At 39.7% G+C, this 23,349-nt stretch overlaps 1 protein-coding gene across 3 annotated transcripts in view; it reads left to right on the plus strand.

The window, feature by feature from the left end:
- Window positions 1–23,349, plus strand: part of RABGAP1L (RAB GTPase activating protein 1 like) — a 573,647-nt gene that overhangs the window by 457,869 nt on the left and 92,429 nt on the right. For all 3 annotated transcript variants that reach the window (XM_084782440.1, XM_084782439.1, XM_084782441.1), the window contains one exon: window positions 921–1,049. In XM_084782440.1, coding sequence (XP_084638566.1) covers window positions 921–1,049 — 129 coding nt within the window. The remainder of the gene's footprint in view (window positions 1–920; window positions 1,050–23,349) is intronic.

The following is a 23,349-nucleotide window of genomic DNA, read 5'->3' on the forward strand; positions in this document are numbered from 1 at the left end:
TGTATGTGTGTTTGTTTGTATGTTTTGAGATAAATATATTGGAACTCACTAAATAACCCCAGCTGACCCCAAACGCACGGTGGTCTACCTACCTCAGACTCCTTAGTATTAGAATTTCAGGCCTGTGCCATTTTTCCCAGCTAAAATATTTTTTTTCTTTTTTACTTACTTCTATATACTTTTCTACCTAAACTGTTTGCCACAGTTTTTAAATTTTTACTAGAATATTGTAGAAGATATTGCAAAACCTAGAGGAAGAAATCATCCAGATTCATTCATCAAGGCAAACATTTTGTTTTGTTTCCTTTTAAATTTCTTTTCATATGTGCAGATATTCTTACTGATTTCCACATGGTAACTTTTAAAAGAAATGAATTTTGTGAGCAATTTTTTAGTAAGAAGTCAATAGTCAAGTGGTTTGCTTCATTTACTTTTTCATAGCATTCTTTAATTGTTGGGCCAATTTCTTATTTCTTCTCTTGAGCTGCTGTTGCCATCAATTAAAAAGCATCTACCCATTAGGTGTTAATTATGTAACTCTGATGGGCTTTGATTGCTTTGTTTGTGTCTTTAATGAGTTTCTAATAATCTTTTTGAAAAGTCATCATCAAAGCAAAGTCACAGATTAATACAGGAGTCCTCTCATTTTCTTTTCTTCTTCTAGCTTAGTAGCTTGGTAAACTTTGTCAGGATCCACTACTGTGATCCCCATATAATATAAGTTAGTTAATAATTGTCTCTTAGCTTACTTTAGGATTTATAATTTCAGCATGTAACATAGCAATATGTTTTGAATAGTAGAAATACTAAAAGTATCTTCTGAAGGTATATTCAGAAAAATTATCATTGTTTTTTTGTAATAAATTTATTCATAATGCACACAGGCTGAAGTGTGATGTGTCTTCATGATTGTTTTTCAGACCTCAAAGGAAGACCTCCTCCAGGCTGATTTTGAAGGTGCTTTGAAGTTTTTCAGAGTTCAGCTTCCAAAGAGATACCGGGCAGAGGAGAATGCAAGAAGATTGATGGAGCAGGCCTGCAATATTAAAGTAAGATCCATGAACTACATACGACAACAGTATAATTTGCATGTAGAACAACATAAACATGGCAAATGGTGTCTTGTGCGTCTGTGTTGCTGGTTTCTGAGTGTGTTTTGGGGATGTTACATACAAACCAGTCCCTACTAGACTTGTCTCTCCAGGATATTGACAGTTGTTATGCCTTTCAGTGGACTCACAGTAAAAGGTCGAGGGCTCAGATTGTAATAAAAGGGAGGCAAACGTTTATCTTCTAGGCGGGGCTCTGAAACAGGCTGCTATAATAGTGGTTTCCATGGCAGCAGACTTGGTATTTAGCTTTTGCCATCTGTTTTAAGATTATTTAGGACAGAGCAAGAAAAACTTGCCAAGCAGTTCTTTCCTTTTCTCTCTAAGGTGCTTGGGCAAATTGCCCTTCATTCTGTCCAGAGCCACCTAACATCTACCAGGTATCTGTAGATATATTGGTCTATGTCATGTGTCTGATTAAACAGCTCTTATAAAGTAACTTAAAATTGAAAGCTGTTTCCAGGAAAATGAAAGTTAAGATGAGTGAACATATTTTCTCTAAAAGATTTGGAACCAATTTGCTAACGTCAATACCTATGTGTCTAGAATATATTTATCTAACCATTAGACTGACAGGCAAGTCTTACGGACCTTATATTATTGTAGAAAAAAGACAAACATAATAATTTTTTATGTTAGAAGGTGATAAGTAGATGTAGAAAAAGAAGAAAGGAAAATGGGTCAGTTGTGGTGTTTTTTTACTAGTGTGTGTAGACTTCACTGAGAAAGGAATGAGACAGGGTAACTCATGGAGATGTGGGGTGTGGCGGGGGGTGGGGGGAGAGTAACGCTCCAAGCAGGGAAGAGCCACCGATGTCCTGAGACCAGCTCAGGCCTTGTGAGTGTAAGGGATGCCATGTCAGCAAGTAGTAGACAGGAGTGTATAGAATCAGAATAGAAGTTAGCGGGCCACAAGGAGCCTAGGGCTGTAAGTTGTTATATTTAGGTTTACTTTGAAATGGGAACCCTAGCAGTAAAGAGTAGTATGCTCTGGGTTCTGAGAAGATCACATCAGCCACACTGAGGGGTAAGAAGGGGTAAAAGAAATAGAGAGAGCACACAGGACCTGAAGCAATCCCATGGACAGAGAGTGACTAGCGGAACCAGCATAGCACAGTGGAGAAGAAATAGAAAGTGTTGAGATGCTGGGTGGGATTTGAAATTGTCACTGTGTAAATATAGCTGTGAGAAGATGAGGCAAGCTCATTAGATTTTGAACTAAGCAAGTGAAACAAGTGTTTCCATTAACTGAATGATCACATTACTTAAGATATAATTATTTGAGCCTAATAAATAATCGATTTGGAGATCTTCCAGGTACTATTCCCACTGTAACACTTAAACAACAACAACAACAACAAACTAGGAAACAAAAAGCAGGGTCTCGCGGTGTAGTCTTAGCTGGCCACTATACAAACTAGGCTGGCCTCAAGCTCAGAGATTGGCCTGCCTCTTGCTCCCGGGGCTGGGCTAAAAGGTGTGTGACACCATGCCCAGTTTGTGAGATGGAAACACTTACCTCAACAATAATTTTGATTTTTAATTCTAACCTATTTTAAAATAAATTACAAATGCCCCAAAGCACAAATCTGGTGAAAAGTGAAGTAACTGAATAGGAAAAAGATTGTTTTGTCTTTCAAATGAACCCCATATTCAAAAAGATCATTTTCTACGTACACTCTCCCCACAAAAAAAAAAAAAATCTCTGAAATCTTCATCCTGAATGCCAAGTTGCTAAAACCTTCAAAACTAATTATTTGAGCCAAACATAGTGGCATATGCCTATTATCCCAACAATCAGGAAGTTGATGCAGGAGAATTGATTCAGCTTCACTTTGAAGACTGCTCAGACTAAAACAGAAGCCAGACAGATGGACGGACGGACAGACCAACGGGGACGCACGCACGCACGCAGCATGCACGGACTGATTGGGTGAACTAAATGTCTTAGCCAAAACTATGTTTATACGTAGACTTTGAAGGTGTATCCCATTGGCTGGGGACTGTTGACTGAATTTTGTAGGAAGTAAAGTTGAAGCAGGTTTTACCTATTAGTTGTTCTAGAGATGCCAAGAGAATTAGGTACCTGGGTATTTTTAGATCATGGTTACTTTAGAAGTCTGTTAAAGTTAAACATTCAGTTCCAAAGTACAAATGTATACCAGGCCTAGTAACACATGATTTTAGTCCCAGCACTTGGGAGGTAGTTGCAGGTGGATGTAACATACAAAAGGCAAAACTGGCCAGAAAGAAGGACTAGGAAAGAAATTTGAGGTATTGGGGGCTTATTTTGTACCAGGAACTATGCAAGAGAACTCAGGAGATAAGGATAAAATGGTGAGGATGCAGAAATTCATAGGCAAGGAGCATACGAAGTTATCCAAGACTTGAATGTAGGTTGAGGGAAGCGCTGTGGGTGGGCCTTGGGGTGAGGGGATTAGAAGACTGGTGAGGAAAGCAGAGCCATGGGAAGCCATGTGGGTTTTAACCTGAGGACTCTGGTAAGCCCTGAGAGCCCTTTTGACAGAAAAGATCAGATTTATGTTTCAGATGTGTTGTTCTAGCTGCTGTGTGGAAAATGCATTGACAGGCATCTTATGAGATGTTGGTGACAGCACTTTGCAGGCACCCTTCTAGTAATCAAGTGAGGGGTGACTACGTTGGATATTATGGGCTGGAGAGAGGTGGACAGGAGATAGTAAAGAGAAGAGTCAGCACACCTCGTGATTAAATGAGCAGTAGGATGGGAAGAGAGCCGGTGAAGGAGCTCAGCATTCCTATGTTGGCAACTTGATAGTGATCACACTGAGAGAGAAAATAGGGGAATAAGTTGTGAGAGTAGGCAATAATGAGTTAAGTTTAAGATATGTCATGTTGCTGGCACACTTGTGTGCAAATAAGCAGCATATCTAGTAGTCAGGTGGATAGTGACGTAAGAGCTGATCTAAAAGTAGTAATGTTAAAAACAGTGGGTAAGTGAATTCTTACAAAGGAGGATACAAAGTGTTCAGAGAAAGAGGGGTTGAAGATCAGTGCATACACATCAAAAGCGAACTCTGGTTAGAAGCAGGCAAAACTAAAAAGGCAGGAGAAACTCACAAGAGTATGACAAGGGAAAGTTAAGGGAAAGGTGACTGTTATCAAGAGAATAATCAGAGGCCCTGGCTTCTGTCATCAGCCCAAGAGGAGGAAGATGATGAGTGTAAGAAAAACAAGTATTGGTGGCCCCTAGAAGTCATGTAAGGGACTGAGGAGTAGAAAATGGACTTCGTGCTATTCATAATGATCAAGAGGTACCTTAAAGATGGCCTTAGAGGGAGCAGCTTCAGTGAAGTGGATTATAAGAGCCAATCATTAAAAGGATAGATCAGAACTGAGTAAATGGAAGAATGAAGATGAGGCACTCTTTCTAAAAGATTATAGAAGACAAGAAATGGAAGAGATAGCAAGTAAGTCAGATGGTAAATACCAGAGCAAGATGGAAGACATGCATAAAGTGAATTTGGGGAGAATGGGAACGTTGAGTCTTTAAATGCTGAAAAGAAAACTTTAATGAAACTTAATTTTTACACTAAGCACCTGCAGTATTCCAGGTACTATGTTAAATCAAAAGACTATGAGGCTGAGCAAAAACAAGTATGCTCTCTCAACTCATGGAGCTTGTAGTGTTTTAAGGAAGATGTTAATAAGATAGCCACATTAGTAATAAAGTCATGGGAATGAGGATGTAACTGTAGGTTGCTTGCCATCATCTTAGTTACTTCCTTATATTTATGATAAAATCCCCAAACAAAAGCAACTTAAGAAAGGGTGTACTTGGCTTATAGTTTCAGAGAGATACAGTTCATGATGGCAGAGAAGCATAGCAGCAGGAAGGAAAGGCATGGAAGTAGGAATCAGAAGGATGAATGGTCAAGTCTTATCCACACTCAAGACACAGAGCTAGATGAGGAAGTTGGGCCATGCTATAAAGTCTCAAGGCCCATGCCCAGTATCTACTTCCTCCAGTAAGGCTCAACTTCCTAAAAGTTCAGACCCTTCTCAAAGAGTTCCACTAAGGTATTCAGGGATCAAGTATTCAGACAGGGGCATTTCACATTAAATGTATCTAGCATGTGCAAAGCCCTGAGTTCAAGCCCCAGCACCACATAAACCAAGTGTGGTAGCATCTGTAACCCCAGAACTCAGGAGATAAAGGTAGAGACAGAATGACCAGTCAAAGGTTGCCTGTAGCTCCACAGTGATTTGTAGGCTATTCTGGGATACATGAGTCCCTAACCCCAAAGTGAAACAAACAAACAAAACAAATTGTATTTACAAGTAAGACTGTTGTTCAGAACAACACTAACGAGGATATATGACAGCAAAGAATAGGGGGAAATAAGCAAGAGCCATTGTACAATTTAGTGAGGAGGACATAGGAGCTGGTCCATCAGAAGGTCTGTGTTATTTCTATTAAGCAGGACCTAGGATCAAGGCACTATAGTAGAGTAAGAAGTCTGACGCTCATGGTTTTAGGCATGTAGAAAACAAGAAGTGCTGGACTGTTTGATTAGAGAACATGAGTCTGTACTAGAAAAAATATAAATGTTTTTGTGGTTTCTCTAGAAATCTTCAACAACATAAATGATATTTCGATCTAAGTTGAGGTTTGCCAGCATAAGGCAAGGGACAATGATATGTTAGTAAGATTCATCTTGGCAAAGAGAAAAGGAAACATTCCTGGTTTGCAACTCCTGCCAATTTTCATGGTGTAAATACTCCATATCAGGCCAATTTTAATCTACCAGTGAATTAATAACCATATCAGTTTCCAAATACTGACAGTCATTTCCCATGCTGATAGCTGCTACCTCATGTATATCTGAGGGTTAGGAAGATGAGGCTAGTAGCAGGGGAGTGGGCAACATAATGGATCCTGAAATTTCATTAAAAAGAAAGTAAAGACACATTGGGACTATTGTGACTGGAAAGGAACTGTTGGATGCCAGGAATAGAAAGAATAGTAAAAGGGGTGATTAAATAACTTATTTGTAGTTACTGAGGGAGTAAAACTTTTTTCAAAAATCCTTAAAGGTAGTTTTCTGATACTGTGATCAAAATTATTTGACTATCAGCTCAAGTAGTTTGTTACAATAAAACCATGCCAGTTGCTATTGACATTCATGGTCAGGTGCTATGACGTGCTTTTCTTTGTCCTAACAATGGGGTCGTCATTGCTTCTGGTTTGTGCAGATCACAGTTCAATCTTTGCAATGTGTAAGGAAGAATAAAAATGGCAGAGGCAAATGAGTGTCTCAGGAGTGAATGAAAAGGCCCCTCTGTAGCTGGATTTTGCTACTTTGTTGGTTCCTTACTCTCTTCTTCCCTTCTCCACACTTATTCCACCCTTCCAACTCCCAACACTAGATAGGAGAGAAAGGATAGAGGGGAAGCAGGTGTCTTTATTGTTAGACTTCTTCCTGCTGATTAGGCTTGTTAAGTTCTTTGGGGCAGTTTGATCTTCGCTGGGAGGATATTTGATTTCTTCTTTGCACATAACCACTTGACAAACAACAACAGCAACCAGCAACCAGCAGCAGCAGCAGGAGCAGCAGCTGCTGCAGCCCCTCCTGGGACTCTAGCATTTATATAACCCCTCAAGAGTCCCTAGAATTCCAAATGTCATACAGTTGCAGAAACTATCTGCACTGGAAAAATCATGCTTCTGCTAGAGCACGAGACAAATCATAGTCAGCTGCTGTGGACAGTCTGAAACAGCCCATATCCCACACCTGGAATTAAAATAAAAACACATTCTCACAACACGTCTGTGTTTTTAAAGAAACCAAAAATTCTCACTACAGTCCTCTTGGGTAAATGGAAAATTCTAACCTGGTCTGTGTGGCTTATACACCAGAATTGTCATCCTATTCTGTTCTGGAAGAGTCCAATGACAAGAAGTTACCATAGTAACTAATTGCCTTAGAAAATTCTAAACTATATTCTAGCATAATCACCTATGCACTGGGCTAGTTAATTTCCAATATTCCAGAATAGATGCAATTTAATCTTACCCTTCACAAACCATTATCTTAATGATAGTTGTGAATGACTTTACCTTTTGCTTCCCTCTGAGAACTCTATCCATATTTGTAACCATGAATTTTCATTCATTTGAAAATAACTTCACTCTAGAGCAAAACTGTAAAGAACATTAGTACTTAAATCAGTTTCCCTCTAGTTTCTTAATGCTCTTTGCTATTTATTGCCAGTCATTGTTGTTTTATGTAAATAAGAATGTACTCTGTCAAGTAGAGCTTTCCTTTGAATTATCAGAAGCCACACAGAAGCTTTGTTAACTCCCTGGAGCCACATTCTCTGCCCTTTTGTGCAACATTGAAGAGGCTTTTCTATCAATCTATTTTATTTTTAATTTTATGAAACTGCATCCTGTGTGTTCCTCTCCTGTAAGACCTCTCTGTGACACGGACAAACACACTTGGGACATGTTTTATTTAATGCCATAATCCCTTGTTGAAGAAATGTTTATTACATTTTAGGATACAGAGATGTGATGATAATGAAGCAGTTTATCAACACATGTTTTTCCTCCCCTCCCCCTCTTGTGAGACTTCCAGTAAGCATTCCTAATTCCTCAGTGCACCTCAGCTCTGGGTTATTGTTTTGTTTTCTCCTTGAAGCAAGGGGCAAATAATGTTGGATGTTGTCTTAAACAATTGATGCCAGGTGTAGAAGACAAGCTGTCCTGCATAGGCACCAGGCACTTGGCACCCTCAGGAAGCTCGGGCTCATGCTGTTCTTAAGTGACTGCCAGGCATGGACTCCTTTGTTTGACTCTGCACTTCATCTTTACCCTGGTATCTACTTCTGCCAGTTCATTAAAAAGAAAGCCATGCAGGCACTTAAGATTTAATTTGATGGTTGAACTGTGTATTGTTTCATGAACTATTCCACATATACATCTTTAAATACTCCTTCCCACAGAAAATAAGATAGATACAAACTTTAGTTTTATATTGATATCCCTTTTTTTTTCCAGAAAAAGAAATAGTAAACGACAAGAATACTGTTTTGTACCCTTTTGTGCAAATCCAGAGTGGTACTGTGTCCTCCCCTCACGTAATTAACAAGCAAAAGGAACACCAGAATTGCTTTCTCATCTAGTAGTTTCTCAATCTAGAGAAACTTTATTTTCTCCCTATCTTATTTTCTCCTAACAGTCTTTGAAAGTCTCTGGAAGATTAATGGTTGTGCTTTAAAGGGGAGCTTGTACATTTTTTTCATATGCCATTCTTAAGTGTTTAGCCAGTTGTTACTATTTATATTTATCAATGTTGGAGAATAGACCCAGGATTTTTCTTTAATTGAGAACAGCAGATAACTTTCCTATAACTACTTATAATGAAATCAATATTTCTTTGTGTTGTGTGTTTATTTTCCTATTTTATTTCATATTGTGTTTTAATTGTGCTTAATAATTTGGTTTGGGAATCGAATTTGTGCAGGAAAATATAGTATTCTTCTGTCTCCTGTAGTTTGCCCATTGTAAATAATTTGATTTTGTTCTTTTAGTTAGAAATAAAAATGAAATTAAGTGTCTTATGTATTTAGATTAAGTTAGTTTAAGAAGGCAGTGACTTTGGTTCCTGGGAGTTCAGTAAAGGTGTTCTTCAACTTAAGATGAGATATATACATATAAGCCCATCGTACAGTTGCAAATATCATTAAATTAAAAAATACATATCTGGTATACAACCTACTGAAACAAACATAGCTTAACAACACACTGTACTGTAGAATATTGCTTCTTTGCCCTTTGATTCTGTGTCTAGCTGGGAAGTGCTTCATGAGAATTTAACACGTACCACTCACCTGGGTAAAGGTCAAAATTTAAAATTCAGAATTTTAAGTACGGTTTCTACTGAATGTGTATCACTTATATGCAACAGTACAATTGAAAAACTCCTTTCAGTTTAATAAGTCTAAATTAAAGATACCAGTGCCTCTACTTAGGTACAAAGCATAGTCATATTGTATTTACACTGTTATTTATATTCTCATTTCTCTAAGCCTTCAATCTGTTTAGCATTTCACTGGCAAGCAATCAGAATCTATTAACCTGAGTAGCTGCTTAGCATCCATCTTCTCTTCCTCTCACTCACATCTCTTTTTAAGCATTTAGTCTTGCACTTGAAATGGTGGGAGAAATAAATAAATGAGTACAGCATCCCCAAAAAGAAAATGAAATTTTATGTTATTCATATATCTCCGATAGATGCTTGTTGAGTTTTATGAAGTTCCACACAAAGACAAACTACTAAGAAAAAAGTGCAGTCCCTTGCTGTAACTAAAGGGTATACAATAAAGTGGAGAATCTTTTTTGACTCAAAGTTCTCTGGCTTGGGGGCTTTCTACTACCATCTATGGGGACAAGGAGCCATTTCTTTCATCTGGAATGTCTATCTGTTGTGTTTTCTCTTTCCTCTACCTGTGATGGTTATTTTTAATTGTTAAGTTTAATTGTTAAGTTGCTCAGGTTAAGAAATGTGTAAAATATTAGTAAGGCTCACCTCTGAGCATGCCTAATTTCCTGAGGCAGTTAGATCATAGAGGCCCGGCCTAATGAATGGCTTAACCCCCCTTCATTTAAGATGGCATTAGTGGACGGTAGTGAGCAGTAAGGAGATGGGGGCTGAGGAGATGGATCATGGTGTAAAGCACTTGTTTAAAGCTCTTGCAGAGAACCAGTAGGAGGCACAGGGCTTCCTGTGTTCACGATCAGCCCTGGGGAAACCAGGAATGTTAAACATGCTGTACTCTCAACTACCTTTTGACATTTTCTCCTAAAATAGTTTCAGCTGAAATTTCTCACATATATTTGACAAGTTTTATAAATTTCCACTTAAAGGCAAACAAACCATTGAAGAAAGAAGTTGTCCCCTCCTTTCCTTTCTCTTTCCCTCTCATGCTCTGTACTTTTTCTTTCTTTCTTTTTACTTCCCCATCTCGTCATTTCACCCTCAGTTTCTGATGTCTGTCAGCTACCATTTTTGTGCTTATATGCATTTGCTACTCTATGATGGCCACAACAAGAATTGCACGTAGTCTGGGGGTCTCAAGCGACAGAAGAAGCCTAAGGTCAAGGGGTCATCAGAATTGGTTTTTGAGAGGACACAGTGACACACAGTGGCCACATTTTTGTATCTTCACGTGATCTACTCTTGTCTGAGTGTTATGTGTCCTAACCTCTTTCTACTAGGACACGTCACTTTAAAATAAGGAACACCTTGGTTGATTTTAATTCCACCTTAAAGGCTTTATGTTCAAGTATATTCAAATACACAGAGGAGTTAGGCCCATACCCTTCTTTTCATAATCAGTTGAACATAAATGCATTCTTAGGCAGAGCTTGGTGGTGCACACCTTTAAACCCAGCACTTGGGAGGCAGATGCAGGTGGGTCTCTGTGAGTTCGAGACCAGCATGATCTACAAAGTGAGTCCAGGACAGCCACGGCTACACAGAGAGACCTTGTCTTGAAAAACCAAAAAAAAAAAAAAAAAAAGGAAATGTGTTCTTGGTTCCTCTAAAAGTATTCTCTCCAGCTGAGTGTGAATCTTACTTAGCAGCCCTGAGGGTCTCCACATATCCTAACTGCACCAAGTGCACTAACACACAGTAGTTTCCTAATGTCAGAATACACAAGTTCTCCAGTTTTCTCTCAAACCTTCAGGTTGTGTGAAAGATCCTACTTTTTTTTTCACAGCTATCTATCAGCCCACTTATGCAAAGATTCCAGCTGGTATGCATGTTAGCTGAAAGTTGTACTTTACCTCAGTGCCCTGCACCAGGGTGACCTTCCTGCGTAAGCGTACATGCCCCACACACGCTCACTCACAGTTCCTTTCTTTGCCTAAAAGAGAAGCAGTGAGTTGTACAAGTACATGTCTAGCACAACGTCCAGTGGAAGAAGAAAGGCTATAGCCTATTTTAACTGAATGAGTATTTTAAGCAAGAACAGGGTTTGAATAAAATGTTTTACCCAATTTGAGGAGTGCTGTTGTTTTAAAAGTTTGGGGCAGATATCGTCCACAAAGGGGGAGGTTTCAAAGAAGGCTCTCTGAGAATGGGGTGGTCTGGGAGCATTCAGAACCGATCTCTGCCTTTGCTTTCTGTCCCCTCTAGTCTTCTCTACACACTCCTTCCTATGCACATTAGTCAGCTTCTCACCCACCGAGCGGCATCCCCATCCCAGGGGGAGATAAAACTCATCTAATTGTTCCTCGGGGCAGAGAAAAACTGCAGTCCCCTGTTTTCTGAAGGAGATCGCCCACACCATCCAGCTCGGCACATTTACTCTCAGCCCACACCAGGGTGCCATGCTCTTGTCACAAACTGTCTCTTCTGCCTGGAACATTCCTTATGTAGAGTTCCTGAAGAAGGTGGGATTTTGGAGGCCCACATACCAAGGTTTGATTTTGTCTCTAGTTCTTACTAGCTAAGGGATCCTGAGAGTTACTGAATCTCCTTGAACACTATGAGTTCTAATCAAGGCCAATGCCAGCCACACAGGAGATTGTTAGAATTAATTAAGTTAAGCAAATATGTGAAGCGCCGGCTCGGTTATTTTCCTGTTTCTTCCCATAGCCGTGTGGTCAAGCAAACTCATTTACTTTAAGACCTGATCATAAGCTGTTCCCTCCGGGAACCTAGGCTGTTATTTATTCTGACTCTTGAGTTCCTCCATTAGACCCTACAAGGGGGTACGAATGTAGCTTCCTTGAGCCATGCTAGTGGAATTCATGACTTAGTTTTCCCACTTCCCAGCTCTGGCAGATCTCCTACGCTCACCATTTCAGTTTTCTATTTGATAAAGTTGGAGACGATGAGGAGGATTGCCATGCTTATTACATAAGGGTTCTGTAGGAAGAAGTATTGCAGAAGGCAGGGTATAATATTTAGCATTTCATTATTTCTATAAAGGTTTTGAGTCAGCCTCCCTCATTGCAGGGGGTTGCAGTTCTATGTTGCCTCTCAGAGTGTGTCTGACCTAACACCTACCGTAGTAGGCCTGTGAAGGAAGTCCACTTCCTACTTGTTTATACTTAATCAGTTAACAAATTCTGTTGGTAAGATATGAAGAACCTTGATCATCAAAATTTCCCTTACAAGATTGATTGTTGGCCCTTTGGTAAAATTAGAGGTAATTTTTCCTGAAAATCCTGATGGAAATAATCAAAAACAAAACAAAACCCCTTATTAGGCATTCTAGCCTTATTTTCTATAGAAAAGTGAAATAAGAATGAAATTAGGAACTGGAGATGTAACTCATTTGGCAGATGAGTTTGCCTAGTAAGTATGAAGCCCTGGGCTGTGACCTCAGCACATAGGAGCAGAGGTAGAAGGGTCAACAAGTTAAAGGTGGTCCATAGCTTCATAATGAACTTGAGAACAGCCTGGGCTACTTGATACAAATTTTAGTGCCTTTTGGTTGAGAGAGAGAGAGAGAGAGAGAGAGAGAGAGAGAGAGAGAGAGAGAGAGAGAGAGAGAGAGAGAGAAAGTACATGATCACGTGCATGTGTAAGCTAGACAACAACCTTGGTATCATTCCTCAGGAGCTAGCCATGTTGTGTTTTGAAACAGGGGCTGTCGTTGGCCTGGAACTCACCAATTAAGCTAGTCTGGTTGGCCAAAAAGCCGTAATAGTGCACTTGCCTCCACCTCCACAGCACTCAGATCACAAAGATGCTCCATCTCACCAGCTTTTTTTTACATGGATTCTGGAGATCATACTCAGGTCCTCATGTTTGCATGTCAGGCACATTGCCAACTGAGCGTCTCTCTAGACCCTAATGGTTTTACCTTAAGCTAGCCCAGGGCTTGGTGTAGGAGAGTGAGGAGCTGGGGTGGGCACCAGAAATTAAATAGTGTATTCTCAGTTTGGAGAAAGATGCAGTGGGAAACAGGAAACAACAATTGTTGAAGTAGTGCATTATTTAACATTTACTTTGTAATGATAACATAGCAGTTATGTCCTGCTTTTTGGAAGCCGGGTATATTTATCATTTCATAGGCAAAATGATGCCATAAAGTGGGTGCTGTCGCTGACACAGTTTTACAGACTGGGCAAAGAATGTTAAATCCCTAACAAAAGCTACTTGACTAATAATAAGTAACAGACTCAAATTTTAGATCTAGGTCATGTAATTCCAGCATCTGCAATTTGCTACCTCTCTCAGACTTTTGTCTATACTATCCAAGGCTACAGTACATAGTTGTAGAAAAAAGTCAGTTTTTCAAATGTGTTTAATATTACCACTATTTATCCACTACTTAATGTAATAAAACTGCTCTAATGTAGCAAGAGTATGTTGCTATATAATTCATTTATTGTTATTTAGTATTTAACGTTTATTACATCCTGCTACTTTAGTAGGCGTTCTGCTTGGCAATGATCATAAAAGAAAATATTCCTGTTTTCTTGAAGTTTTCAGGGTAAAAGGAAATGCACATAGCACAAAACAATGTATACTATTACAAATCATAACAAAAGGAAGGGAATGAAAATGTTAACAGACAAAAATGACAATGGAAACTAATTTGCATCAAGGAATGAAGAAAAAAAAACTTTTCTGAACAGGTGGCATTTTAAAGTTTAGTCCCAAAGAATAATAGGACCTCACCAGCTGAGGATGAGTTAAGAATGGATGAAAGGGCCAGGTAGATGTCTCAGCGGGTAAAGGCCTTGCCTTGTACCAAGCTGAGCTCCATGCCAGGAGCTCACATGATTAGAGGAGATCACTGACCTCTGCATGTTGTCCTCCAAACTCTGCACATATATACTGCACATAGACTCACCACCCTCCATACACACAAAATGGATAAATACCTGGGAAATTTTTAAAATCATTATTAGAGTAATTTTTTTTCTTGTAAATAAAACTGTTTGGAACCAGCTGGGTTCTTTTGTTTTAAAAGGATGAATGTTTTAGACAGACCAAGCTATAGAAAGAGAGAAATGTCTCACAAAGAAGAATAGGGTTTCCAGAATTTTCTAGGAGGGCATGAAGTAGGTATAAAACAACCCAGGAAACATGAAATGATTTGAAAGGAGCAGTTTACAAGCTGCCTTCCTTAGCTGCCTGCCATACTAGCCCTCGGGAGGCTGAAGCGTGAGTATTGGAACTTCTAGGCCAACCTAAGCTGTAAAAAAAGAAAGTGCGGGGCTGCTGAGCACCTGCTACCAAGCCTGATAAGCCTAGTTTGCTTTCCCAGGACCCACAATAACGGAAAGAACAGATCCCTACAATTGTCCTTTGAGAGCCATACCCACACTCTCATGCACACACATACATAATGAATAAAGAAAACACAACTTTAAGATTTCAAAAAAGAGACTACCTTCTGTATTTTGGACATGCAGGATTAGACTATGCTGTTATCAAGTGTATCAGCAGGGCACAGAAGAGTTTATACTTTGGTCAAAGGCATAATATTTTGAGGAGAACTGGCCAGAATTAAATTCTAGAATCTGATTTCTAAGTGGCAAGACTGAGAGCATCATTCTTCTCCCTTCAGAATCACACGGATATTGCCAGGAGAACAAAACAGACAGAATACGGTCTGCATTGTCAAAGAACGTAGGAAATACATGCAGCCCAAACCCCAAAATGCGTTGATAGACAAAGATGACAGAATTCTCAGAGAAGCAAAACCAACAGTATCCGCAGGAACATGCGGGCCTTAAGTGTACTTAAAGAAGAAGCCCCCAGGGGCTCCATGAAGACTTACCCAAATAACATTAAAACAAAGCCAAAAAAAGTCATGATTGTATCTTTAATGTTAAACAATATCAAATCTAGGGGAAAATCTTAAAGATTGCTTCAGAGTAGTAGTAAAAAGTGAAGACTACACAAAACAGAGAAACAGTGACGTAAGTGTTAATTCACTAACGATATCATTGATAATTCTGTTGTAGATTGAGGCATTTACAATAGTAAGAGTTATCTTTATACTGTGTGCCAACACATATAAAATATCTTTATTACTGATAGAGATCCCAGTATGAAAGGGTAATAACTTATATCAGATGGTAAGAATGCTACTTGAAAGAAAGCCAGCTGGTGTTTGAAGACCAGTCCTCATCTTATATGTTACACTTGTACACATATGTACCTTGTACTGAGCTGTGCCTTCTGTATAGGCCATGCTTTGTAGATAATGGCTTAAAACAAATTAAAATCAATGGGCTCAGTTTCAAATGTAGGGGTGTCTCCTGAGATAATTATGGGAAGTGAGCTCCTGAGAGCCATGTTCCTAAAACTATGCTAAGGCCGGCTGAGGCCCAGTGCCCAGCCCTGCCTCTGCTAGATGGTTTCCAGAGCTGTGCGTTGAACTTTGCTGAGTGATAATCAGTGATGCTTCCTACTCAGCCACGTTTGGGATTTTCCTCTTGGAGGTTTCTCTTCTGAATAGTGTTTTTCCTAGGTCAACTATACAACTAGCTGCTGTCTAGTGTTGGGTTTGCTGCACAATGACATGCAGGCACCAAAGATCAAAGGTCTTGGGGATAGGACCCTGGAAATACAGTGACTTGTGTTGTAGTTGAGTTTTTCACAGAAGCCTGTGCTTTGGGGCAGTATTATAAAAAGGAGGCACATTTCACATTCTGTTTCTCTCTGTGTGGTCTGTATGCATGTAGTATATGTATATGTACACATGCATATTCGTATGTAAGCCAGATGTCCTTCTCTATTGTCTGCAGTTTTAAGCGAGGGAATCTCCCCAGGTGGTGGTGGCACATGGCTTTAATTCTTCTACTCAGGAGGCAGAGGCAGGTGGATCTCTGAGTTTGAGGCCAGTCTGGTCAATACAGCAGGTTCCAGAACAGCCAGGGCTACACAGAGGAACCCTGTCTCAATAAATAGATAGGTAAATAGGTAGATAGGTAGATAGATAGATAGATAGATAGATAGATAGATAGATAGGGGAATAAATAAATAAATAAGAAAGAATGAAAGAAATCTCAGTGAACTTGAAAAGAAAAAAAGCTGTTTCAGCACAACTTAGTGACCAGTAAGCCTCTGGGATTCCACTCCTGCCACACACCCTCAGTGGCACCTCCTACGACATGCCCTGTTTGTTTGTTTGTTTTTCAAGACAAGGTTTTTCTGTGTAGTCTTGCCTGTCCTGGAGTCTTTGTAGACCAAGCTGGCCTCGAGCTCACAGAGATCCACCTGCCTCTGCCTCCCGGAGTGCTAGGATTACAAGTTTGAGCCACCATGCCCGATTTCTGACACGCTGTTTCCATGGATACTGTGATAAGCTCAGATCCTCATGTCTATTCAGCAAACATTTACATGCTTAGCTGTTTCTCCTGCTCCCTGTTTCCATCCCACAGAATTCTCAGATTTTGTCATGGTTTGGACATGGACTGCATTCTCTCTCTCTCTCTCTCTCTCTCTCTCTCTCTCTCTCTCTCTCTCACTCTCTCTCACTCTCTCTCACTCTTCATTGACCCATGAATGAACTGCTTGTCGGGAAAGAAACAATGCACTTCTAGGTACCATGTTACATATGTGTTGAGGCTAAACAGAACACCCTTGTTGCTACAACACTAAGGGAGGGCACTACCTTGCTTTATTAAGCAGGGACTCTCATTGTTAAAAGTGAGGTGATTCCCATAGAAGCCATACACACTGCCAAAGGGAATTATTACTGAGAACATGTTTTAGGTGACTAGATGCAAAATGCCCATCTCACCTGATGACTACTGCTCTAGCATTTTCCCATTAGCCACTTTCAGCTCAGGAAATAGATTAGACTCTTAATGGCCTATGCAACCAGGAAATGAGCAGCATATTTATAAACTGCCACCAGTGAATTTGAAATAAAACTTCCTGCCTTTTAAAAAGGAAGGCTCCTGGCTGGAGAGATGGCTCACTGGTTAAGCATACTTGCTGCTGTTTAGAAGACCCCAATTCAGTTTCCCGCACCCACATGAGGTAACTTACAACCATCTGTAACTCCAGCTCCAGGGGATCCAGTGCCTCTGGTCTCTACATGCAGGAGCACACACACCTACACACAATTAGAAATAATAAAAATAAACATTTTAAATTAAAAAATACACTCTGTGTAAGGTCACCCCTTACCCTCAATATATTATAAAATATTTCTTTTTTCCTTTCTTAGCCCAGCCTTTTTTTTTCTAGAATATTTTCCTGCAGAATTTTCAAAAGAAGACTATAAACATAAAATCAAGTTTTTAAAGGAAGCTTGATTTGATGTATTAAGTACAAACAGCATCTTACCATTAAGCTTGGACCATATGTTCTGTGTAGAGAAACAGCTCATTTCTTGTTTCGTTCTGCAGTTTACAGGAAGTTTGACCCAGGACAGCTATGTGAACACTCTTATAACCCTACTGGGGCAATTTTAGTCTTACCTTATTTTGCACCAAGAGTTTAGCTGTGCTCTGTGGAGTGACTGTAGGAAAAGCATTAGGAATAACTGTCCTATACATGGGCAGAAAGCAGTTCATGCTTTTAGCTTCCTTGGGGCCTTAAGAGCCAACAAGGCTGAAGCTTACTGCTGAGCAGCTCTGTGACTTGGGAGCTGTGAGCAGTTGAGTCAGAGGATGTCAGAGGGCTCATCCAGCTGCTAGATCACATGGGTCTAAATTTCATCTGGCATTGCTTAGATTCCTGAATTTACCTCTACAGCCTTGCTTTCTGTACCTGTTAAAGACAAAACTCTTGGGAAAAAAAAAAAAGAAGAAGAAGAAGATTTAAATGACAAGGCTTTGAAAAGAAAGGTTCAAGTCAAAGTGCTTTGAAAACACATGATTCCAAAGGATACACTTTCAAAAGTGTTTGGGTGCGCGCGCTCTCTCTCTCTCTCTCTCTCTCTCTCTCTCTCTCTCTCTCTCTCTCTCTCTCTCTGCATGTGTGTATAGACAACTATGTTTTTCATTATATGTATAAATTTTATATTATTGCCATAGCCCATTGATAAAAATTGTGATAGGTTGTGAAAATAAGGGCCATTAAAATTTTGACCTACATATTTATCATTATGTATTGCTTATTGACCCTGACTTTCACTCTTACCCAGACAAACAGACCTTCACAACAAAATTTGGTTTGTTCAGAGGCATTATTATTACTACAGGAAAACACCCCCCAAAAAACCCACTATCCAATAACAAGCGCCCTATATAAGCAGTTCAATTTGAATAATTTGAGTACTGCTGGTGACTTACTGATGAAGCAGTAGCCCAACAAGTGTGAGGTGCCAAGTTTGATTTCCACGGTCATACACACAGTTTGAGTAATTCTTTCATAAATAGCCATTCTTACATAGTAGTGTGTTTTCAAGTGGTGTCAACGAAGTTTAAGTAGATTTGGCTTCTCTCCCATGCTGCTGCCTTAAAATAAAGACGCTCACATGGCATATTGATTACAGATCACAAGGCTGATTACATCCCAGAGAGAAAACACTTCTCTTTCTCCCACAATGATATTCTTTACAAATGGAAGACCGTTTTCTTGCGATCATTTATAAAAACTGGCTTCGTGTAGTTTCTCCGTTAAGTTTTATTCAGTGTGAACTTTAAAAAAAAAAATACCTGAGGAGAGCTGGCCCTGGTTGGCCATACCTGCAACCCCAACCTGGGAAGCCTAGTGATACTGTGTCTTAAAATAAAAAATTAAAAAAAAAAAGTTCGAGGCTGTAGCTCAGCCCTTGTCTATTATGCATAGTATCTTGGGCTCAATCCCCACTATTTAGATAGAGGCAGGAAAGCACAAGAACTCATGTGGTGAATAAGGGGACTGGGAACTGTTCCCTGGTCCCATTTATATGATTCAAAATATAACAATAAAAAGTGAAATAGGCAGGCATGTTAGCAGGAGGATTATGAGCTCCAGGCCAGACAACCTGGCTTACAGAGGCTCATGCCAGCTTTGTGGGGTGGGTCCATTGCAAGACCCTGTCTCAATTTTTTAAAAAAGGAAGGGAAGTCTGGGGAGGTAGCTCATTGGTAAAGCACTTGTCATGCAGGCACGAGGACCTGAGTTAAGATGCTCTGAATTTGCATAAAGCCAGACATTAGCACTGTAACACTAGTGTGTCTATGGTGAAATGAGAGGAGAAGGCAGGAGGCTGCCCAGAGCTCACAGGCAGCGAGTCTGGTGCACACAGCACTGATCTAGAGGCATTGCTCAGTGAAACGTGAAGACTGACGCCCACGGTTGTTTTGTGATCCTCACACATGTGCTGTGGCTGTGCGTATACTCACACAGATGAGCACATGCAGGCATGGTAAAAGCGGTATCTACCCCCTAACAGTTTCAGTATACAATATAGTTCCAGAGATAATCACCATGCTGTGCTTTACACCCTCAGAACTCAGCCATTCTCACTGTGCATGGTGGCACACGCCTACAATCTCAGCCCTTGGGATGTGGAAGCAGACTGTGTTATAACTGAGAATTTGAATTTGTGCCCTTTGACCAATATCTCCCTATTGCTTCTTCCCCCAAAAATCTGCCTACCAAACTTCTATGAGTCTGATATTCTTACATTATGCATGTAATTGATATCAGACAGTATTTTTTCATTGTGGTAGCTTATTTCATTTAGCATAATGCCCTCCAGGGTCATCTTGTTCTCAAATGGCAGAGTTTTCCTTTTTATGAATTAATATCTCATTCACATATATAAGCATATACATGCATATACATATGTATATAAACTAACTACAGAAGGAAATATGGGATCTTCATATTTGCTCATACACCACATATGCTGAATGTAGCCACCCATTAACTAGCACTTAGATTCTTGGTTATTGTGAACAGTGCTACCATGGACATGGAAATACGGGTACCCCTTCAAGATAATGAACCAAAGGGCCTGGTGGGACAGGTCTTTAATCCCAGCACTCAGAGGCAGATCTTCATGAGTTCAAGTCCAGCCTAGTCCACATAGTAAGTTCTAGGCCAGCCAATGATAAATAGTGAGACCCTGTCTCAAAAAAAAATAAAGATAAATAAATAGATAGATAAATAAATAAATAATAAAAACAAAACCCCACCAAATAAAAAAATGCTGACTTTATCAGTGGCGTGATTGCAAGGCCAAAGAACATTTCTCTTCATGACTTTTTTGAGAAATCTTGTTAAAAGTTATTTTTACACAGCTGTGTTTGTTTCTCTTAGTTTCTCTTTTAACCTGGCTACCACACAAATAACTGAGACTCTTTTATATTTGTTTATAAAGCTTTACATCCAATACAATCTTGAGTAGTTTAACTCTATTCTTAACCCTATATGTTATCCTGACTTCATCTATGCAAAAATCCCCAAGTTACTTGCTTTTTAGTTGTTTCTCTGCTCCAGCTCTATCATTTTTCATGTTTCCTGCACCTCTTCCCGTGGCTGAATCCCCTGCTGAATCCCCCTACTTCCTCTTCTAATTCCTCTTTTCCTGGCTGGCAGGAAGTCCAGCCCTATTCTCTCCCCTGCTCATCAATTGGCTGTAAGCTGCTTTATTGACATATCAGGGGGACACTTGGGGAGCAGTGTTTCAACAACATTGAAATAAGAGAGACTCAAAAGAAGAAATACAGAAACCAGCATTTGAACTACACAATAACCTTATGCCAATAGAACCTTCATGCTGTTTTCCATAGTGATTACGTAGATTTGTGTCCCAACAGTGTATAAGGTTCTGTTTTCCCAACACCCTCAGCAACACTTGTCCCTTTTTGTTGTCTTTTTGTTACTCACAATGTAGCTTTGACTGGGCTAGAACTCATAGAAATCCTCCTGTTTCTGTCTCTGAATGTTAGGAGACGCTCTGGCCACCCTTTGTCTTTTTGACTGTAGCTATCCTAAGAGCGGTAGTTGTCGATTTTGACTTCCGTTTCTCTGGTGATTCACTTTTCTTCGGAAAAGTATCTTTTCAGGTTCTCTGCCATTTTTCCAGTTGAATCATTCTGTTTGTGGGCTTATTTTCTATTGAATTATATACATTTATGATGTATTTCAATGAATAACCTCTCATTAGACACATGATCTGAAAATAATTGTTCCATTCGTTTATTTCCTTTCCTCTTGTTACTTGTGCTGCTGTGTAGAAGCTTCCTAATTTGGTGGAGGAGGACAGAGCTGGTGTAAAGAACTTCATCACAATATTTTTAGTCTTAAGCTTTGTGATTTGAAATCCTTACTATAACCTTTACTACATTTCAAACTATAATTTTAGATTATGTGTGTGAGTGTTTCGCCTGCATGTATGTGCACCATGTGCATGTCCGATTCCTTGGAACTGAACCCATTCCTTTGCAAAAGCAGTAAGTATTCTTGACCAACGAGCCAATGCTCCCTCACCTCACATTAATTTTGGAGGTGGTATGGAAGTCTACACTTACTCTCTTACACATCCATGTCCAGTCTTCCTAGAACTTATTGGAAGAGACTGTCCTTCCCAAAAGTGTATTCTTTGTGCTCTTATCAAAGACTGAAGATACAGTCATTTCTGTCCTGCAATATGGAGTTATAGCTGTGTCTTCATTTACACTAATACTTTAATTAGTTTATTTATTTTACATGTTGGGGTTTTTACCTACATGTATGTCTGTGCACCACATGCATGTGTGGTGCCCAAAGAGGTCAGAAGAGGATGTCACATATCCTGAGATTGGAGTTTTAGACCATTTTAAGTCATCATGTGGTTGCTGGGAATCAAACCTGGATGCCCTGGAACGCCATCCAGTGCTTTTAACTGCTGAGCCATCTCTGCAGCCCCAGTAGTTTTAAGTACAAATCAAGACTGTAGTATACACTGAAACTTACAAATCTGAGGAGAATACCTTAGAGAAGAGAGTCCATGAAGAGCATAGTCAGCAGTAGTAATCAGAGCGTCTTGACATGAGTTAGTGTGAGGTATTCACTGTACTCAGGCTTCTTGAGAACAGAGGTGTTATAGTCACTATTTGCTGATTGCTGAGGAACCATCTAATTTCCTACCAGCAGAAACCCTTATGCATAGCTATTCTAGCTAAAGCCACGAAACTTACAGCCTAATTTCTAAGGTAAAGCTTTGGTCCCCTCTGCTGTTCCTTACTTTTTGTGTAGTTTGCCTTCTCTGGGAATCCTGATAATGCCAGGCATCTTATCCCCATAGAAGGGAATGCTGCTTACCAGCTGCCAAAATAACCAATAGCTCTGTACCGTTGGTAAAGTCTTGGAAGACTTCTTTATTTGAAATGTATATATTTATTGAGTATTAATCATCAAAACCAAAAGGAAATCGTTTCACTTTTAATTTCTGCTTTTTATTGGTAGTTAAACAAAACAAAACAAGGAAGCATATAAAATGGTCTTCTCTTCTCCCTTCAGCCTTGCTTTACTTCTTTCCTAACAGCATAGCCTGACAGTGACAATATGCTGAAAAAGGGAACACTAGCCAAGGACAATACAGGCGGTAAACCTTAAACCCCTACCCAGATCTAGCCAATGAACAGAACACTCTCCACAGTAGAGTGGAGAGTGGGATATTACTTTCTCACATACTCTGGTGCCTCACCTTTGACCATGTCCCCTGGACGGGGAGACCTGGTGGCACTCAGAGGAAGGACAGCAGGTTACCAAGAAGAGACTTGATACCCTATGAGCATATACAGGGGGAGGTAATCCCCCTCAGGAACAGTCATAGGGGAGGGGAATAAGGGGAAAATGGGAGGGAGGGAAGAATGGGAGGATACAAGGGATGGGATAACCATTGAGATGTAACAAGAATAAATTAATAAAGGGAAAAAAAGAAAAGAAAAGAAAAAGGAAACACTAGTTCATTATAAATAGGATTCTGTAGCTTTGCTTTCAAATGCTAAGGGATTCGAGAGGGGGTTAGTGACTAAACTAAAGTAGTAGCTATTATTTATAATGGCTTTTTTTTTTTTTGGGGAGTATTTGATTCAGCAGAAGTACCTTAGCATTTCCGCTTAGATGGAGGTGGGGCTGTTACTGCAAGTAATCTTTCATGCTCTAAGGAGCCAGGTTGTGTTTACCTGTCTGAGGGTCAGTTCCTTCCACTATTTCCTACAAAGAATAAGCATTATCTAAATCTTAATTAATTCTATTTTCCTCATTCTGCTTCTATTCAACTGCCCTGCAGTAAAAACAAAACCTCATTAAGTTTGCCCACAGCTTTCTGACTCCTCTGATTTTTA

The sequence above is a fragment of the Acomys minous genome (assembly GCF_964271855.1).
Source record: "Acomys minous genome assembly, chromosome: 1".
Taxonomy (NCBI): Eukaryota; Metazoa; Chordata; class Mammalia; order Rodentia; family Muridae; genus Acomys; species Acomys minous.